General features: G+C 46.0%; 1 protein-coding gene across 1 annotated transcript in view; it reads left to right on the top strand.

The window, feature by feature from the left end:
- LOC146809855 (cytosolic phospholipase A2 gamma-like) overlaps positions 1 to 19,895 on the top strand; it is a 596,102-nt gene that overhangs the window by 411,911 nt on the left and 164,296 nt on the right. Inside the window, exon 12 of the mRNA XM_085616717.1 lies at positions 4,019 to 4,144. Within this exon, the coding sequence (XP_085472843.1) occupies positions 4,019 to 4,144 (126 nt within the window). The remainder of the gene's footprint in view (positions 1 to 4,018; positions 4,145 to 19,895) is intronic.

Genomic DNA, 19,895 nt, shown 5'->3' with positions numbered 1-19,895 from the left:
TTGATTACATTTAATTTAATTTCGTCCTTCGAAACCATGTTCCATTTTAGGCGTTTCCCACACGAGGATACAGAAATTTTGTGGGCTGGGTTAAGGGATGTTATGGTCTTTTCATGAGGCCATGGATTCCTGAGGGACAATGAAAGCGAGTTATGATCGCTTTCGACTGTGGGCAGGACTACCATGTCCTGAACAAAACTCCAGAGAAAAAAATCTAGCATGATGTAATCGATCCTAGAGGTATGATTGACTCTGTTAAACGTGGCCGCACCCAAAGGATCGGAACGCGTGCGGCCATTAGCTGCTCTTAGCCCGAATTCCAGCGTTAGGGCATTGAGCTGAATAGCAGTTTTGGACCATTTTTTAATCGGAGGGATGGTTAAGATCGGAATACCCCATCTGTCATCATCCTCACTTGGGTCATAGATGTCATCCTGTATAAGGGGCTCATAGGTACAGTTGAAATCACCCGCAACCAAAACATGGGATCCAGCTAAATTTTCGCTCAGTGCCGTTTCAAGGATAGATACTGTCGGGGATGGAGAGCCATATTTAGTACCTCTGGCATATACATTAAATAGGTCGAGGATGAATCCTCTTTGGGAGCCTCTCAAAGAAATTTTTAAGATATCTGGAGAATTAATTTGCTTTGACTCAATCTGAAGATTTAAGACAATGCTTACCCAGATGAGTAGGCCTCCCGAGGGACGACCTGACCCGTTTCTTGGAAGTACTGCAGGAACAAAGTAGGTGGTATAACCTACCCGATACACGGGTTCCAGGCTCCAAGTCTCTTGGAATAGGCAAATCGTATGTGCCTCTACTAGGGTATTCCACTCAGGCAGATGAAGTTTCCTGTGGATGCCAGCTACATTCCAGCTTAGGATCTTTATAGTATCGCCATGTTTAAAGCGAGTGTTTTTTTTTGGATTACTGGGACATACGGTTCGCGGCAGAAAAACATCATGGCTCACAAGCTCATTGCAGGGCACATGAGGTACCTTCCCAGACCCTAATACAAGGGTAGAACGTAGGCGGTGGGAGGGGGTCTGTAGAGCTTTTTGAGGAGTAGGGTTAAGGGTGGTTATAGGCTGGATAGAAGATAAGCCGTTTTTGGGTAGAAAACAGTCTACGAGTTGGAATGGCTTGGGACTAGTACATTCATTGTCCTCAGCGACAGATCCAGAACCCAATAATGGTCAATCTACTTCTTCTAAGCAGCTGAATCTGTTAGCAAGTGGTATGCCACTCCAACCTTCAGAGAGAACTGTATCTCTGCCCTCAAAGCCTGGCCAGACCTCCCTCTCCCTTCTTTTGTTCCAGGGTCTTACTTCAGACGTGCCCCTATCGGGAGTATCGTCACAACAATTTATAGGAGGGTAAAAGGAAGAGAGTCTTCTCACCTTTATACCGTCAATTTTGGGCCATGTATTACGACGGCAGATATAATCAGCCGTTCGAGAATTATCAAAATTGACAATAATACAATCTCCCTGGATCTTTTTCTTCTCACTGCCTATCCAAGAAACCCTACGCACCATAAGGATCCTGCTACTACAAGAGTAAGGGAGCGGTCTATTAACATTGAGCCAATGCTGTACCTTATTTTTTAAGGACCACGTTGGTTCTTCTTTATGTGGCCTTAACTCAGGAACACCAGTCATGATCACAACATAAGGGTCGCTTTCTGGAGGTAAGTGAAAGGATGACCAAACTCACCCCTAAATTTGTCATTTTGATCTACTGTCCCCGTGGGTTTGGGTAATTTATTTTGGTTAATTGGCCCCGGTGTTTTTGCTAGAGTATTTTGGTGTACTAACCCCAGGTATTTAGGTAGTGTGTTTTCCAAAATTTCACCAGAGATAGGGGGTTTGGAAGGTTCACCAGCTTTCCTTAATGCAGCTGGCAAAGATTTTGATGGCGGATTTAAATCAACCGGAGGAGCGCTCGCCACTACCCGCTCCATCCTCAAGGTCGAGGGAGTAGCTTGCAACTCCTGATGGTTGGCCGATCCATCGCTCTTGAGTGCGTTCAAAGATGAATTCATGGAGAGTATGTGCTTTTCGATATTAAAAAGTGAAAGTACAATAGGTTGCACATATTCTCTAAAGAGTTCACCTAGTTTACTTAAAAGTTGGTTATTAGCCTCACAAACTTTGCAACCCATGCCCAAACTGCTTAGATCACTAGGGGCCGATGGATTCGTAAGAGGGACTGCTGTATCTATAGCTGTTTTATGCAGGGCACTCTGGACAGGATTACTTTTATTTTTTCTTGGCGCCTGGGTGATCAGAGTTTTATTCGTGGCTTTGGAGTTACATTTTTTCAATTCCCTAGGCTTCTTCCGTTTGGGGATGGCACCCTCCCTTTCCCCCCTTGGGTGATGTGGACTGGGCCCCTCCTGCCTTAGGCTTGAAAACAGGTCAGGCGTCCTCTCAAGATCTTTGCTTGAGTGCATATCTGAGAGGGCTAAGGAAGCCGACAGGTCAACCGTATTAGGTACACCATGGGTTTCAACCTGGACTTCAATGAGAGGCCTAGTGGTATTTGAGCTTATAGGTGTCTTAGCTAAAGCCATAGGGCCTAATGAGGAGCGTCTTGCTAGGGCTAGATCTTGCGATACTCTACGCTCCAAAAGTGACATGCCTTGATTAATAGCTTCGTTAGCCCTAGTAATGTATTGGTCAATCGGGCCAGAATACCCCCTGAGCGTTTTTACTCCTAGAACCCCTCGTCATCCTGTCAGACATGTACTGGTATGTAGGACCTTCACACAGTTTTACTTGAGCAGTTGGCAATTTGCCAATGGGTTTTTGGGCTGTATATAACTAGGTAAGATAGCTGCAATACCAGATCAAGATGTAAATATCAATGGGGTGGCCCAGTCCAGTCTTACCCGGTCTTTAACGGGCTTGAACGGGCCCGCCCTTGGCCCGGGCTTCGCCCGTGCGCGGCCCGCGCGCGGTTCCCGCGAGGCGGTCGCCCAGCAGATCTTTTAGGCGCCTCCAGGCGCGAGATAGTTAGAGGCGGCTTCCTCTTCCGCCGCACAGGATGCTGGGGGATGAAGTCCCCCTCCTAACGGCGGCCGCTTTGAAGTGGCGGCGGCAGGAGGGAGACGAGCAGCAGACACGGTCCCCAAAAGAAGGCACTACGAGGACATGCAGGTAAGTTTCTGGTACAGGAGTCGCCCACTCGGCCAGTCGCCCAGCAGATCTTTTATGCGCCTCCAGGCGCGAGATAGTTAGAGGCGGCTTCCTCTTCCGCCGCACAGGATGCTGGGGGATGAAGTCCCCCTCCTAACGGCGGCCGCTTTGAAGTGGCGGCGGCAGGAGGGAGACGAGCAGCAGACACGGTCCCCAAAAGAAGGCACTACGAGGACATGCAGGTAAGTTTCTGGTACAGGAGTCGCCCACTCGGCCAGTCGCCCAGCAGATCTTTTATGCGCCTCCAGGCACGAGATAGTTAGAGGCGGCTTCCTCTTCCGCCGCACAGGATGCTGGGGGATGAAGTCCCCCTCCTAACGGCGGCCGCTTTGAAGTGGCGGCGGCAGGAGGGAGACGAGCAGCAGACACGGTCCCCAAAAGAAGGCACTACGAGGACATGCAGGTAAGTTTCTGGTACAGGAGTCGCCCACTCGGCCAGTCGCCCAGCAGATCTTTTATGCGCCTCCAGGCGCGAGATAGTTAGAGGCGGCTTCCTCTTCCGCCACACAGGATGCTGGGGGATGAAGTCCCCCTCCTAACGGCGGCCGCTTTGAAGTGGCGGCGGCAGGAGGGAGACGAGCAGCAGACACGGTCCCCAAAAGAAGGCACTACGAGGACATGCAGGTAAGTGTCTGGTACAGGATTCCTATATCAATTGCTCTTACCACTGTAGTGTTTATTCCGATTGTTGAGTTGGTTTTATTGATTGTTGCATGAATTGCATGCATAGCTCTGCCCTTTCCATTTATTTCTGTTACTTCAAAACAAACCTAAGCAATATTACCTGATGATTAATTACTTTTCTAATCACACAGGAAATGAAGATAAATCCAGCTACAAATTGGCAACGATGATGACAGAATATTGGGATACAATCAATGACAGTGCAAAAATTGATGCAGTCACACTTCTATCAATGACAATGGCACAGGAATTTAATCGTAAGTAGGAAATGTGGTATAATTTAGCCACTATTTAGTGGCATTTATGGGGCTCAGGCTTTTTTAGCAGTTACAATCCCAAGCCATGATTTGCTAGCAACAAGCATCACTGCAAGAACAACAACAACACAGCACTAAAAAGTCACTCAAGTCAAGCATTCTAGCTGTCAGCTATCAGAAAAGTCTAAACTGTTGGGGTGGGCATAGTGCAACTTTGCCATCTTACTAAAACCCCTGGAGGTGACAAAGGACCTCACTTAGATTTTTTCAGAACAGGATCCCTGCCATAAATCAGCAGGGCTCAAGCCCTCCAAGCCTGTGATAAGTACACCTCATCAAAAGGTGAATGAAATGCCAAGTTTCTGGCAGCAGACACTCTCTTAATTCTGCTGACGGAATCCTTTAACTGACAATATGTATGCCACAAGGCCATTGGACAATAGCCATCATTTAGACTGCCCTGGTCAGGCCAATATTTACAACATATATTTTTTCTCCCCTGGGCCGCCAGAAATAGCATAGTCATCTAGAATGGAAAAGTACCATCACATGATGGGAGAAAAACCTCAGTGCATCAAGGCCATTTTTCTTCACTGAAACAAAACCTCGCTTTTGGGGGCTGTTTCTGAAACACAACAAAAGATGACTGCTTTGACTTTTGTGTAATTTGCACAGTAGACATTGAGATGCCCGCTTGTACTTTAATAATGTGGTTAAGCTCTGGAATTACTCTCATTTTAAAGTTTAATGTTGATAAAAAGCCCTTTTTATGATCTTGCAGCACATAGTTACACAAATTCTGTTTGGTGTTGAAGAGGGCTGTGGTAAATAGGGCTTGAAGTTCTCCACCTCTCCTGATTGTAACTGCCCAGGCAGTTGGGCCATGATTGCTAGACAACAGATATCCTGTGGCGAGGTTCTGGCAAACCAGAATGTCTGGTATAATCAAGTATAGCAACACGCAGTCCTACTGTTACAACATAAACTACTCAGATTTTGGATCAACTATGTGCACCTCAAATTACTGTGAAGAATTCTGCACAAAACCCTTCATTTTATGGCTTTAACAAAAAACTCTATCAACTACACCAAGTAGCTAGAAGATGTCGGCAGTACTTCTTTGACGTGGTTTAGGACAGCGGTGGCAAGCAAAGTGAAATTTCTCCTAGGAGGTTGGAACATTACATTCACCCCTTGCCTTGGCTGAGGATTGCGGCGTGGGGCCTGAGCTGCAATGCATGCTTTTCGCAAAGCTGTGTTTTTCTGCTTTATCTATCTATCTATCTATCTATCTATCTATCTATCTATCTATCTATCTATCTATCTATCTATCTATCTATCTATATATATATTCACTGAAAAAACCATAGGTTTCACACATGTTATAGTTAGCGGAAATTTTACTGATAAAAAACCAATGAAATTGCCCCGTTATAGTTAGTGCTGGCAACTATAACTCACGCGACCGCAATCCTCTGCTGATGCTAATACTGTATTTAGACACTTATTTGCCCATGTCTTCTTCCATACATTTTTAGCTATACATATATTACAAATATTTTTTTTTCATAAAGACACATATGTCATCAGCAGAAGATTGCGGTCGCGTGAGTTATAGTTGCCAGCACTAACTATAACGGGGCAATTTCATTGGTTTTTTATCAGTAAAATTTCCGCTAACTATAACATGTGTGAAACCTATGGTTTTTTCAGTGAATTTGCAAGGTTTTTTAAATGCTAATTCCTAACTATAACGTGTGTGAAACCTATGGTTTTTTCAGTGAATTTGTACGGTTTTTTAAATGCTAAGTGACTTTACGCCATTCGTGGCGTGCGCGCCCACTTAACGCAGTTAGTGCCGTGCCCACGTTACGCTAGATGGGCCATGTACGCACGATGCGCTTCGCGCACCGTGCGCACATGGAGGACATATTATGCGCTTCCTTGTGATAGGTAATCTGTTGAAATTTTTTGGGAAATTTCTGTGCTCTGATAAGCCATGCACAAATGGTGGACTTCGGCCACCATTTGCACAAGGGGTGGAGAAAGTGTGGATAGTGTTTTTTTTATTTTTATTTTTTTACCGTACGCTTACGGTAAGCGTACGGTAAGCGTACCCCGCGAAATTGCCGAAAAAAAAATAATGCCGTTTTTGCTCTTGGGGGATGTTTGGGGACTCCCTCAACATGACTATGTGAGAGGGAGTTGTCAAAACATCCCCATAACATGTTTTTGGCCATCATGTTTGATACATAACACTCAGTGCGGTAGACAAAATGGCGGACGCCGCTTCCTGGTTTCTGCCGATTCGAATGTTTACTAAGATCTAAGAGCCAATCAGAATCGCGCTCGCGCACGCCACCGTACGCTTACCGTAAGCGTACGGTAAGCGTACCGTAAGCGGGCTCAGATATATATATTGATTTAAAGGCTATTTTCTCAGAATCTACTGAACAGATTTACACCAAACCTACAAAAGGCACTTCCTTGACCTAGGGACTACCTCTCTGCCAAATTTCTAGTAATTCTGTTCAGCCGTTCGGGCTGTAGCTCGTTCTAAAGGTCCTATGGAAAAATGCATGGGAAAAACGCGTTTTGGGACCCCCCTTTTATCTCAGCCCCCGCTTGACGAATCCCCCCGAGACTTTCAGGGTAGGAGCGGAGCGTAGCGCCCCACCTATTTTGAGAAATTCGCGAGGATTCGTCGACCGGCGCCAAAGTTATTCAAAATAGAATGTTGAGGTTTTCCTATGGAAACGTGGTCCTAACTATAACTACCTACTGGCGACCGCCAGTAGGTAATATACATATATATATATATATCTTCGTTGTGAGGCTCGCTTTTTGCTGCATGTAGCGGCGCGTCTTTAGTGCAGTGCTGAGCTTCTCGGCTGAGCCTAGCACGGAGCACACTCACGGGGAGATTTTTACAGCAAGTTTAATCCTTTACAGTCAATTTTCACGGGCAATCCACAGCAAAAATCCAACGCGTTTCGGTCTCCATGAGACCTTGCTCACGGTTGAGTTCTAGATTTAACCTGACTTCCTGTCACAACAAAACCAGGGACGTTATAGTTAGAAATTAGCATTTAACAAAGCTTCGAAATTCACTAAAAAAACATAGGTTTCAGGGACTTTTTAGTTAGAAATTAGCATTTAAAAACCTTTGAAATTCACTGAAAAAACCATAGGTTCCAGGCACGTTATAATTAGTTGGACATTTCAGTCATACAAAACCAGTGAAATTCGCTCATTATAGTTAGTTCAGCTAACTATAACTTGCGCCCCCGCAATGCACTGCTAATGACATCACATATTACATCACTCATGACATAGTCAGTGACATCGCTGATGACATCTCAAATGACATCACTGATGACATCATCCAGTGACTGTGTGTTTCTGTAAAGTTTAAATACGTTTAATATATATAGACCAAGCTGTGTGGGTGTATGAGTGCCTCAATGGATGATTCAGTAGGTGCGTGACTGACTCTATAAGTGAGAGATTAAACATATCTTACTGAATGCATGGGTTAGTGACTGAACTGTATGAATGTCTGGAATAGCTACATGAGTGTCTATATGGGTTATTGATTGGTTTTCTGAGTATCTGTATGGGTGCTTTAGCGTTTGTGCAGGTGGGAGGCATGTGAGTGGGTGATTCACTAGGTGCATGGATTCAAGAGTGCATCTGTAAAGGGCTGTATGGGTGGGTGAGCGTGTGTATAGGTGTGTTGGTGAGTGAATGGATGTCTCAGTGGTACATGTGTGAGTAACTACATATGTGAAAGGCAGTATATGTGTGTGTTGGAGTATATAAATGACTATATGTGAGAGTGAGTGATTGTGAGAGTGGCTGTGTGGATGAGTGTGTGCTTGTGTCAGTGATTGTATAAGAGAGTAAGTATGGGTTAGTATTTGTGTGAATAAGTGAGGTGGTTTGTTTATAACTGCATAGGTGAGTAAATAGGAGTGTGATTAATACTTTGCATGACTGACGAGGTGTGTGAGTAACTCTATGGATAACTGGCGGTGGGGGGCCTATATAGGTGTATGAGTGCAAATGATAGTCCTGTACTGATGAGTGACCAAAAGTATAGGTGACTGTATGGGTCAGTGAGTGGATGTGTGTGTGTAGACCTAAGAATCAGGGAGTGGGTATGCAATTATTAGTGTTGGAGTAACTATAACGTCCCTGAAACCTATGTTTTTTCCTGTGATTTTAAAGGTTTTTAAATGCTAATCTCTAACTATGCCTACATAGGTAGGACATGTGCAGAAAGAGGAAGAAAGGCACAGAAAGAAGCAAGAGAAATGCAGAAAGAGGCAACAGAAGTCCAGAAAGATGAAGAAAAGTGTAGAAAAAAGTTAGAGCTATGCAGAAAGAATCAACAGAGGTGCAGAAAGAGGGCTTTTTGCAAAGTCATCATGTGCCCCCAACTTTTTGCTGACTGGTGCTGGTGGTAACTGACTCTGACTAACCAGCCCGGAGCCAGTGCTATGCTGAAAGACACTTAGAATACAGAGTAAACACGTATATACACTAGTGTGCACTATGGGTTGTGGTACCCCTTTGATTGGCATTACCTCCCCTGTGAGGCCTTAGTACATAATAGTGCAGGGGGATTAAAACTACCTTTAACTCAGAGGTGCAGATAGAGGCAAGAGAAGTGCAGAAAGAAGCAAGAGAGGTGTAGAAAGAGGCAAGAGAGGTACGGAAAGAGGCAGGAGGGGTGCAGAAAGAAGGAAGAGAAGTGCAGAAAGAGGCAAGAGAATTTTTGAAAGAAGCAACAGATATGTAGAAAGAAGCAAGAGGAGTGCAGAAGGAGGCAAGTTAGGAGCACAAAGAAACTAGAGCTATGCTGAAAGAACCAACAGAGGTGCAAAAAGAGGCAAGAGGGATGCATGAAAAGGTAGGAGAGGTGCACAAAGAGGCAAGAGAGGTACAGAAAGAGGAAAGAGGGATGCAGAAAGAAGGAAAAGAAGTGCAGAAAAAGCAACAGATGTGCTGAAAGAGGCCATAATGGTGCAGAAAGAGAAAGAGAAGTGCATAAAAAGCAACAGAGGTACAGAAAGAGGCAAGAGAGGTGTAGAAACAGGCAGGAAAGGTACAGAAAGAGGAAACAGGTGTGCAGAAAGAGGCAGGAAGGGAGCAGAAAGAGAAAAGAGGGGTGCAGAAAGAGGCAAGAGGTATGCAGAAAGAAGAAAGAGCAGTGCAGAAAGAAGCAACAGAGGTGCAGGGGCAAGAGAATTGCATAATGAACCAACAGAGGTGCAAAAAGAGGCAAGAGGGGTACAGAAAGTGGTAGTAGAGGTGCACAAAGAGGAAAGAGAGGTACGGAAAGAAGCAGGAGGGGTGCAGAAAGAAGCAACAGGGGTATAAAAAGAAGAAAGACTTGTGCAGAAAAAGACAACTGAGGTTAAAAAAAAGCAAGAGCAGTGCGGATAAAAGCAAAAGAGGTGCTGATAGAGGCTCAAAGGGTGCAAAATGAGCAAGAGAAGTGCAGAAAGAGGCAACAGAGGTACAGAAAGAGGCAAGAGAAGTTGCAGCAACAGGCAGGAAAGGTACAGAAACAGGGAACAGAGGTGCAGAAAGAGGTGAGAGAGGTGCTGAAAGACGCAAGAGAGGTGCAGAAACAAGCAAGAAAAGTGCAAAAGAGGCAAGTGGGGTGCAGAAAGAAGCAAGAGCAGTGCAGAAAGAACCAACAGAGGTGCAAAAAGAGGCAAGAGGGGTGCGGAAAGAGGTAGGAGAGGTGAACAAAGAGGCAAGAGAGGTACAGAAAGAGGCAATAGAATTGCTGAAAAAAGCAACAGAGGTTTAAAAAAAGAACGCGAGAGCAGTGCAGAAAGAACCAACAGAGGTGCAAAAAGAGGCAAGAGGGATGCATGAACAGGTAAGAGCGGTGTACAGAAAGAGGAAGAAGGGGTGCAGAAAGAAGGAAGAAAAGTGCAGAAAGAAGCAACAGATGTGCTGAAAGAGGCCATAATGTTGCAGAAAGAGAAAGAGAAGTGCATAAAAAAGCAACAGAGGTACAGAAAGAGGCAAGTGAGTTGCAGAAACAAGCAGGAAAGGTACAGAAAGAGGAAACAGGGGTGCAGAAAGAGGCAGGAGGGGTGGAGAAAGAGTAAAGAGGGGTACAGAAAGAGGCAAGAGGTGTGCAGAAAGAAGCAAGAGCAGTGCAGAAAGGAGCAACAGAGGTGCAAAAAGGGCTAAGAAAATTGCAGAATGAACCAACAGAGGTGCAAAAAGAGGCAAGAGGGGTGCAGAAAGAGGTAGTAGAGGTGCACAAAGAGGAAAGAGAGGTACGGAAAGAGGCAGGAGGGGTGCAGAAAGAAGCAAAAAAGGTATAAAAAAAGCAAGACTAGTGCAGAAAAAGGCAATTGATGTTCAAAAAGAGGCAAGCAACAGGCAGGAAAGGTACAGAAACAGGGAACAGAGGTGCAGAAAGAGGCAAGAGAGGTTCTGAAGACGCACGAGAGGTACAGAAACAAGCAAGAGAAGTGCAGAAAGAGGCATGAGAATTGCTGAAAAAAGCAACCGAGGTTTAAAAAAAGAACCAAGAAAAGTGCAAAGAGAGTCAAGTGGGGTGCAGAAAGAAGCAAGAGCAGTGCAATAAGAACCAACAGAGGTGCAAAAAGAGGCAAGAGGGGTGCAGAAAGAGGTAGGAGAGGTGAACAAAGAGGCAAGAGAGGTACAGAAAGAGGCAATAGAATTGCTGAAAAAAGCAACAGAGGTTTAAAAAAGAAACAGGAGAAGTGCAAAAAGAGGAAAGTGGGGTGCAGAAATACGCAAGAGCAGTGCAGAAAGAACCAACAGAGGTGCAGAAAGTGGTAGGAGAGGTGCACAAAGAGGCAAGAGAGGGACAGAAAGAGGCAGGAGGGGTACAGAAAGAATGAAGAGAAGTGCATAAAGAGGCAAGATAATTGCTGAAAGAAGCAACAGAGGTGTAGAAAGAAGCAAGAGAAGTACAGAAAGAGGCAAGTAAGGTACAGAAACAAGCAAGAGCAGTGCAGAAATAACCGACAGAGGTGCACAAAAAGGCAGGAGAGGTACAGAAAGAGGCACGAAGAGTGCACAAAGAGCAAGATAAGAGCAGAAAGAGGCAAGAGAGGTACAGAAAGAGGCAAGAGAGGTACAGAAACATGCAGTAAAGGTGCAGAAAGAGGGATCAGGGGTACAGATAGAGGCAAGAGAGGTACAGAAATATAAAAGAAGGGTGCAGAAAGAGAAAAGAGATCTGCAGAAAAAAGCAACAGAGTTGCTGAAAGCGGAAAGTGAGGGGCAGAAAGAAGCAAGAGCCGTGCAGAAAGAGGCAATGGAAGTGCAGAAAGAGCCAAAAGTAGTGCAGAAAGAGGTAAGACAAGTGCAGAAGGAGGCAAGAGAGGTACAGAAAGAAGCAAGAGAGGTGCAGGAACAGGCAGGAAAGGTGCATAAAGAGGGAACACGAGTGCAGAAAGAGGCAAGAGAAGTGCAGAAAGAGAAAAGAAGGGTGCAGAAAGAGGTAAGTGATCTGAAGAAAAAAGCAACAGAGGTGCTGAAACAGGCAAGTGAGGTGCAAAAAGAGACAAGAGATGTGCAGAAAGAAGGAACTGGGGTGGAGAAAGAGGCAAGAGAGTTTCACGAAGAGGGAAGACGGGGTACAGAAAGAAGCAAGACAGGTGCAGAAAGAAGGAAGAGAAGTGCAGAAAGAAGTAACAGAGGTGCTGAAAGAGGCAGGAAAGGTGCAGAAAGAGCAAGAGAAGTGCAGAAAGAGACAACATAGGTACAGAAAAAGGCAAGAGAGGTTCAGAAAGAGGGAACAGGGTGCAGAAAGAGGCAAGAGAGTTGCACAAAGAGGGAAGGCGGGTACAGAAAGAAGCAAGAGAGGTGCAGAAAGAAGTAACAGAAGTGCTGAAAGAGGTGGGAAGGGTGCACAAAGAGTAAGAGAAGTACAGAAAGAGGCAACAGAGGTACAGAAAAAGGCAAGAGAGGTTCAGAAAGAAGGCATAGGTGTGCAGAAAGAGGCAAGAGAGGTACAGAAAGAGAAAAGAGGGATGCAGAAAGAGGCAAGTGATCTGCAGAAAAAAGCAACAGAGGTTCTGAAAGAGGCAAGTCAGCTGTAGAAAGAACCAAGAAAAGTGGGTGCAGAAAGAAGCATCAGAGGTGCAGAAAGAGGCAATAGGGGTACAGAAAGAACCAAGAGAAGTGCAGAAAAAAGCAACAGAGGTGCTGAAAGAGGCATGAAGAGTGCAGAAAGAGGCAAGAGAAGTGCAGAAAGACACAACAGAGGTACAAAAAGAGGCAAGAGTGGTGCAGAAAGAGAGAAGAGAGATGTAGAAAGAGGCAAGAAAATTGCACAAAGAGGGAAGACCAGTGCATAAAGAAATGAAATGAAATGAAAGTGGTTTTCATATAGCGCATGGCTACCCAGGAGCATCCCAGCGCTGCGGAGTGTAGCTAGAGGAAGGATGAAGTTACGGGAATAGCCAGGTTTTTAGGTGCTTGCGGAAGGTAAGGAGGTTGGGTTCCATGCGGATAGAGAGAGGGAGGGCGTTCCAGAGCCGAGATGCATTGTATGAGAAGAGGCGTCCGCCTGCGCGCCTTCTTGATTCTGGGGGTATCAGTCAGGTAGAGATCGTCTGAACACAGATTTCTGGTGGCTTTGTATGGTTTGATCAAGTTCTTAATGATTGGGGACCCTTGCCCTGCAGATTTTTGTGTGTGATGCATAGGGCCTTGAATTGTATTCTCTCCTGTATAGGGAGCCAGTGAAGTGTTTTTAGAGCGGGTTTGGCAGAGCAGTGTTTTTTTGTATTAGTGAGGAGTCTTGCTGTCGAGTTCTGGACCATTTAGAGCTTGGCGATAACCGATATGGGGGCGCCTAGATACAGGGCATTGCCGTAGTCCAGCCGGGAAAGGACAAGCAACTGAAACAGGAGCTTTCTTGAGTGGGCAGGTAGTAGGGGCAGTATTTTACGTGTGGTTCGAAGGAGACTGTAGCAGGTAGCAGCGGTTTTTCTGGCTTGGGTTTTAAAGGTGAGCTCATGTTCGAGCCAGATACCAAGGCTTTTTATTTCTTTTTTTGGACGTAGGGGCTGGTCCCATGCAGGAAGGCCACAACGAGTTGGGGTTAAATGATGGTTGGTTCCCCAGCAGCATGAGCTCAGTCTTTTCGCCGTTGAGTTTGAGGTGCGATGCACTCATCCAACTATCTACTTCTTTGAGGCAGGTGCACAGATTCATCGAGGACTGTTCCGACTGATTGAGTGTTACGATTAGTTGGGTGTCATCTGCGTAAGTGACTATTTTGACACCGAAGGGGGTTACTATCTCAGCCAGAGGAGACATGTAAATATTAAAGAGCGTGGGGCTCAGGGACGAACCCTGGGGAATCCCACATTGAAGCGGCACTGGTTGGGATCGAGTGTTGCCTTCAAACACCTGGAAGGTTCTTTCTTCCAGGAATGATTTCAGCCATGCTAGGGCCGTGCCTGTTACTCCTGCCTTTCTGAGACGGTGTACCAGCGTGCAGTGGTTTACCGTGTCGAAGGCTGCACTTAGGTCCAGGAGGATAATGGCTGATGATCCTCCCGAGTCTAAGATCTTTCTGGCCTCCTACACTACCGCTATAAGCGCGGTTTCCGTGCCCTGGCGGGGGCGGAAGCCAGTTTAAGAGGAGTGAAGCCTTCTGGAAGACTCAAGGTATGCGGAGAGCTGTCGATTGACATATTTCTCTGCCATCTTGCTGACTCCTGGGAGAAAGGAGATGGGGCGGTAATTAGCCATCTCTGTGGGATCTAAGTGGTTTTTTTTAGTAATGCTTTTACCATGGCTTTTTTCCATTCTTGTGGGACCAGACCCTGTGATAGAGAGGCAATGATTAGTTTAGTGATGGGAGGGATAATAGTAGGTGTTACTAACTTCAAGATGTTAGGTGGAGCGGCGTCCAGCGGGGATCCGCTCTTGATTGAGTCTAGGATGGGGGAAAGGAGTTCTTCTGTAAGTGGAATGAAAGATTCCAGGCAATGAGGGGCAACCTGAGATATTGAAATGTGAGGTTCACAGTGGGGTCCGTTGTTATTGAGTGGGAGGTGTTTGAGAATTTTTTGCATTTTGGTATAGAGAAAATCTGCTAGTTCTTCGCATCGCTGGCCAGATGGGTCGGGGGGTGGTGGAGGGTCGGGAAATTTCATGAGTTTTTTTACAATTTGGAAAGTTTCTCTGGAGGAGTTGGATGAGGAAAGGATTTTTTCCTCATAGTATGCTGCTTGGGTTGATTTTATTGTCGCTTTATAGGAGGCGATAGAAGACCTGTATGTGGTCTTTGTTTCGCTGGCGAAGTCTTTCCTCCAAGCTCTTTCAAGTTTTTTGCAGTGTTGTTTTAACTTTCGGAGTTCAGGGGTAAACCAGGGGAATTTATTTGGTCTAATTTTCTTTTGTATGTCTTTTTTTGGAAGTACTAGGTCTAGCGTGTTCTCGATCCATGAGGAGAATTTATTGTTTGCAGCTGAGGGGTCGGGGTCGTGGCCGGGTTCAGATGCTTCTAGTGCGCGCGTCCAGTCTTCTATGTTTAGTTTTGGCCAGGGCCGAGCTTGGGTGCGAGGTAGTGGTTGATGGGGACCTGTGGTGGGCGGGTGCCAGAGGAGCGGGACTAGAAAATGGTCTGACCAAGGAAGGGGGGTGGGTTCCCTGCATTCTAACTGAGTTATATTGGAGAAGATCGGGTCGAGGAGGTGACCTTTAATGTGTGTTGCTTGGTGAATCTTTAGATGTAACTGGTAGGCTGCTAGATCTTGTGTGAGGTCGTCAGCTGCAGTGTTTGACGAGTTCCCAAAGTGGAGATTAAATTCTCCGAGAATGTTGAAATTAGATGCGGTACTGGCAAGGGAGAAGACAGATTCTTGTAGAAAGGTGCGGAATCGGCCCTGTGCTCCAGGGGGGCGATAAATGAGGATGCCAGAGAAAGAGAGTGAGGGAGTAAATTTAATAGTGAATTGGGCGTTTTCACAATCTAGGTGGGGGCTGTCCAAGATACGACAGAGTAAGTGATCTTTATAGATGATTGCGATCCCGCCACCTTTGTTGCTAGTTCTGTCTAAGCGCTGAATCAAGTATCCAGGAGGTAGAGCCTGGACAATGTCAGGGTCTGAGCTTGGGGTTAGCCATGTTTCCGTAAGGAACAGGACGTCGAGTTCTGAGTTGTGTATTAGCAAGTTTATTTCTGTACTGTGTTTTGGTAAAGAACGACAGTTTAGAAGTGCGATTTTGAATGGATTCCCTGTTAGGTGGGGAGTTATCCTTTTTGGGAGTTCATAGGGGCAGTGGGCACATTTGTAGTGCAGTTTTTCGACTGTGATGGAGTGGGAGCATGAAGGCTTAAGAGTGTTGGATAAGTGGAGTAGGTGTTCCCTAGAGTATCGGAGGGGGGGAGGGGAAACTGGGGCATTAGGACTTGCCCCTGGGCCCAGTCTGGCGCGGACGAGTGCAGACGGGCTTGCCTTTGGCACGCCTTCGGCACGCCGGCGGCACGCCCGATGCGCGCGTCCGCTGCGCGTCGAGGCAAGAGGGGTGCAGAACAGGAAAGAGAAGTGCAGAAAGAGGCAAGAGAATTGCTGAAAGAAGCAACAGAGGCGTAGAAAGAAGCAAGAAAAGTGCAGAATGAGGCAAGTGAGATACAGAAACAGGCAAAAAAGGTACAGAAAGAGGGAAGACAAGTGCAGAAAGAGACAACAGAGGTGCAGAAAGAAGCAAGACAGATGCGGAAAGAAGCATGGAAAGTGCAGAATGAAGAAACAGGGGTGCACTAAGAGGCAAGAGAAGTGCAGAAAGAAGCAAGAGAGGTGTAAAAGGAAGAAAGAGAACTGCAGAAAGAGGCAAGAGATTTGCAGAAACAGGCAAAGAGGTACATAAAGAGACAACAGGGCTGCAGAAAGAAGCAAGACAGGTTCAGAAAGAAGCAGAGAAAGTGCAGAATGAAGCAACATAGGTACAAAAAGAGGCAAGAGAGGTGCAGAAAGAGGGAAGAGAGCTATAGAAAGAGGCAAGAGAATTGCACAAAGAGGGAAAACGGGTGCAGAAAGAGGCAAGAGGGGTGCAGAAACAGACAAGAGAAGTGCAGAAAGAGGCAGGAGAATTCCTGAAAAAAACAACAGGGGTGTAGAAAGAAGCAAGAAAAGTGCAGAAAGAGGCAAGTGAGATGCAGAAACAGGCAAAGAAGGTATAGAAAGAGGGAAGACAAGTGCAGAAGAGACAACAGGGGTGCAGAAAGAGGCAAGAGAAGTGAAGAAAGAAGCAACAGAGGTGTAGAAGGTGGCAAGAGAACTGCAGAAAGAGGCAAGCGATTTGCAGAAACATTCAAAAGAGGTGCATAAAGAGTCAACAGGGCTGCAGAAAGAGGAAGGAGAAGTGCAGAAAGAAGCAAGTGAGGTGCAGGAAGAGACAAGAGAAGTGCAGAAAGATGCAAGAGAATTGCTGAAAGAAGCAACAGAGGTGTAGGAAAAAGAAAGAAAAGCGCAGAATGAGGCCAGTGAGATTCAGAAGCAGGCAAGAAAGGTACAGAAAGAGGGAAGACGAGTGCAGAAAGATACAACAGGGGTGCAGAAAGAAGCAAGACAGGTGCAGAAAGAAGCTTGGAAAATGCAGAATGAAGCAACAGGGGTGCAGAAAGAGGCAAGAGAAGTGCAGAAATAAGCAACGGAGGGGCAGAAGGAGGCAAGCAAACTGCTGAAAGAGGCAAGAGAGTTGTAGAAACAGGCAAAAGAGGTACAAAAAGAAGGAACAGGGGTGCAGACTGAGGCAAGAGAAGTGCAGAACGAGGGAAGAGGGGTGCAGAAAAATTCCAGACGGATGCAGAAATTTGTAACAGAGGTACAAGAAGAAGCCAGAGTAGTGCAGAAAGAATCAACAGGGGTGCAGAAAGAGGCAAGTGGGGTACAGAAAGAGGTAAGTGAGGTGCAGAACAAAGCATAAGAGGTGCAGAAAGAACCAACAGAGGTGGAACAAGAGGCAAGAGGGGTGCAGAAAGGGGTAGGAGCGGTGCACAAAGAGGTAATAGGGGTACAGAATGAGGAAGGAGGGGTGCAGACAGAGGAAGAGAACTGCAGAAAGAAGCAGCAGAGGTGCAGAAAGAGGCACGAAGGGTGCAGAAAGAGACAAGACAGATGAAAAAAGAAGGAAGAGAGGTATAGAAAGAGGCAAGAGTGGTGCAGAAAAAGGAAAGAGAGGTGTAGATAGAGGCACGAGAGTTGCACAAAGAGAGATGAGGGGTGCAGAAACAGGCAAAAGGAGTGCAGAAAGAAGCAAGTGAGGTGCAGAAAGAGGCAAGAGAGGTGCAGAAAGAAGCAAGAGAGATACAGAAATAAGCAAATGAAGTGCAGAAGGCGGCAAGAGAACTGCAGAAAGAGGCAATAGAGGTGCAGAAAGAGGCAAGTGAGGTGCAGAAATATGCAAGATAAGTGCACAAAGAAGCAACAGAAGTGCAGAAAGAGGGAACAGGGGTGGAGAGAGAGGCACGAGGGGTGCAGAGAGAAGCAAGACAGGTGCAGAAAGAAACAAAAGAAGTGCAGAAACAATGAACAGAGGTGCAGAAAGAAGCAAAAAGGGTACAGAAAGATATAAGAGGTGCAGACAAAGGCAAGAGAGGTGCAGAAAGAGTGAAGAAGGGTGTAGAAAGAAGCAAGAGAAGTACAGAATGAAGCAAACGAGGTGCAGAAAGAGGCAACAGATGTGCAGAAAGAGGAAAGAGAGGTGCAGAAAGTTGATGAGATTTTCACAAAGAGGCAAGAGAAGTGCAGAAAAAGAAAGAAATGTGCAGAAAGAAGCAAAAGAGATGCAGAAAGAGGCAAGAGAGGCGCAGAAGGAAACAAGAGTAGCTTGCATACTACTAGTACCAATTTAACACCACATTTAGCAATAAGTAACAGGTTACCATTCTAGGTGTGCAAAGGGTCTTCCACCACACTGTAGCACTTGTCGGTGCATTTTTGGTAACATTTCAGGCATTTGAGCAACAAACAAGACTTTTTTTGTTAAAATCTGCAAATTAGGGAGCAGATGATGAATTATGTGGCTAATGCAGAAAATGTATAATTCTGTGAAAGTTGGTGCAGCCAAACAGTCGCATAATTCCAGTGGCCCTGCTCATACCTCAAGTGCTCCTCAGTGATTCCTTCTTTTTTGTCTCACTGAGTTCATAGTTGAGCTTCTATGGACATGAGGAAGACTAAACCTGACGTTACCACTCCACAACACAGACTACCATACCACATAATTACTCTCCATAACACATAATCCCACTCTGCATAATTCCTATACACCAAATACCACATACTTTTTATCCACATAATTTCACTGCACAACATACCACATAATTCCACTACACACATTGTACATCCACTCCACTCCCAAAAAATATTTGTAAAAAACTTTTACATTTACAATGCCAATAGCTCTAATCGTCCCAAATGTGAAACCTATCACATTGCAAACACTTCTTTAACTAGTAGTCGCGTTTGCAGAGTGGTGTAGAAAGGGTGCTGGACCTCAAAACAGCGCTCAGGAATTCCACTGCGTACGACTTACAGGACGTACCAGTGGGGCTTCTTGGCACCCAAAGTCCCTCAGGAGTAAATTGGGCATCATCCCACATCTGTAGTCTGCCAGGAGGCACATTTGCAGAGTGGTGGAGAAAGAGGGGCATGGCCTCCGAAGACTTCTTATCAATCCCACTGTGTGGGACTTACTGGAGGTTACAAGAAGGGTAGTTGACTCCAAAGGACATCCTTGGGGGCCAACTACCCCTCCTATTGCCTCCTGTAAGTCCCACACAGCAGGATTGCTAAATTCTCATGGCAGGCCATGCCCTCTTTGCCCACCACTCTGCAAACACGCTCCCTGGCGCGCTCTTGGATGGGGATTCAAGTCCCCTTCGCTGCTGGGGGTCCTTTAGGGGCCAACTAGCCTACCTCTTGCCTCCAGTAAGCCCCACACAGTGGGATTGCTGAGAGGTGGAGAAAGGCCATGCCCCCTTTCCCCAACACTCTGCAAACACACCTCCTGTCGTGTTCTACGCGGGGGTATTAAGTCCCCTTCATTCCTGAGGGTCCCTGGGGGCCAACTAGCCCACCAGTTAACTCCAGTAAGCACCACACAGCTGGATTGCAGACTGAGGCCACACCCCTTTTTCCACCACTCTGCAAACACACCTCTTGGCACACTTCTCGTGGGGCAATGAAGTCCTCTTGTGTCCTGAAACCACGCTTCATTTTTTAAAATAATTTCAGCGGGATTCGTGCACCCAGCACGAATTCAGAGGAAATTATTTAAAAAACAATTTTGGGGGGCCTAGGGGTCCCTGCGGGACCCCCTGAGCAGACCTAGGGGGTCAGGGTGTTTCTGTCCTGCCCCCTTCTTCATTTTTCTCTTTTTTCCCCCCTTTTTCTTGTGACTCGGTTACCGAGTCACAAGATGGCTGCCAACACATTCTGCTTTGAAGTGTTGGCAGCCAATCAGAAGTCAGCTCGTGCTTGGGAGGAGCCGGGACACCTCCTCTGTGCTCAGATATATACATTTTTAGTTTTTAATTTCTCAGCAGCTACTGAATGGATTTACACCATTTAAAAATAATGGTCGCTTATGGACCAAGAGCTACTTTTTTTTCCAAATTTGGTGTAATGCCGTCCAGCAGCTCGTGCTGTAGCCGTGTCTAAAGATCCAATGAAAATTTACATGGGGAAAACACATTTTGGTACCCAACTTTTTATTAGCCGCC

This window comes from Triturus cristatus, chromosome 7, assembly GCF_964204655.1.
Source record: "Triturus cristatus chromosome 7, aTriCri1.1, whole genome shotgun sequence".
Classification (NCBI taxonomy): domain Eukaryota; kingdom Metazoa; phylum Chordata; class Amphibia; order Caudata; family Salamandridae; genus Triturus; species Triturus cristatus.
The sequence above is the reverse complement of the archived record's forward strand: the minus strand, read 5'-3'. Positions and strand labels throughout refer to the sequence as shown.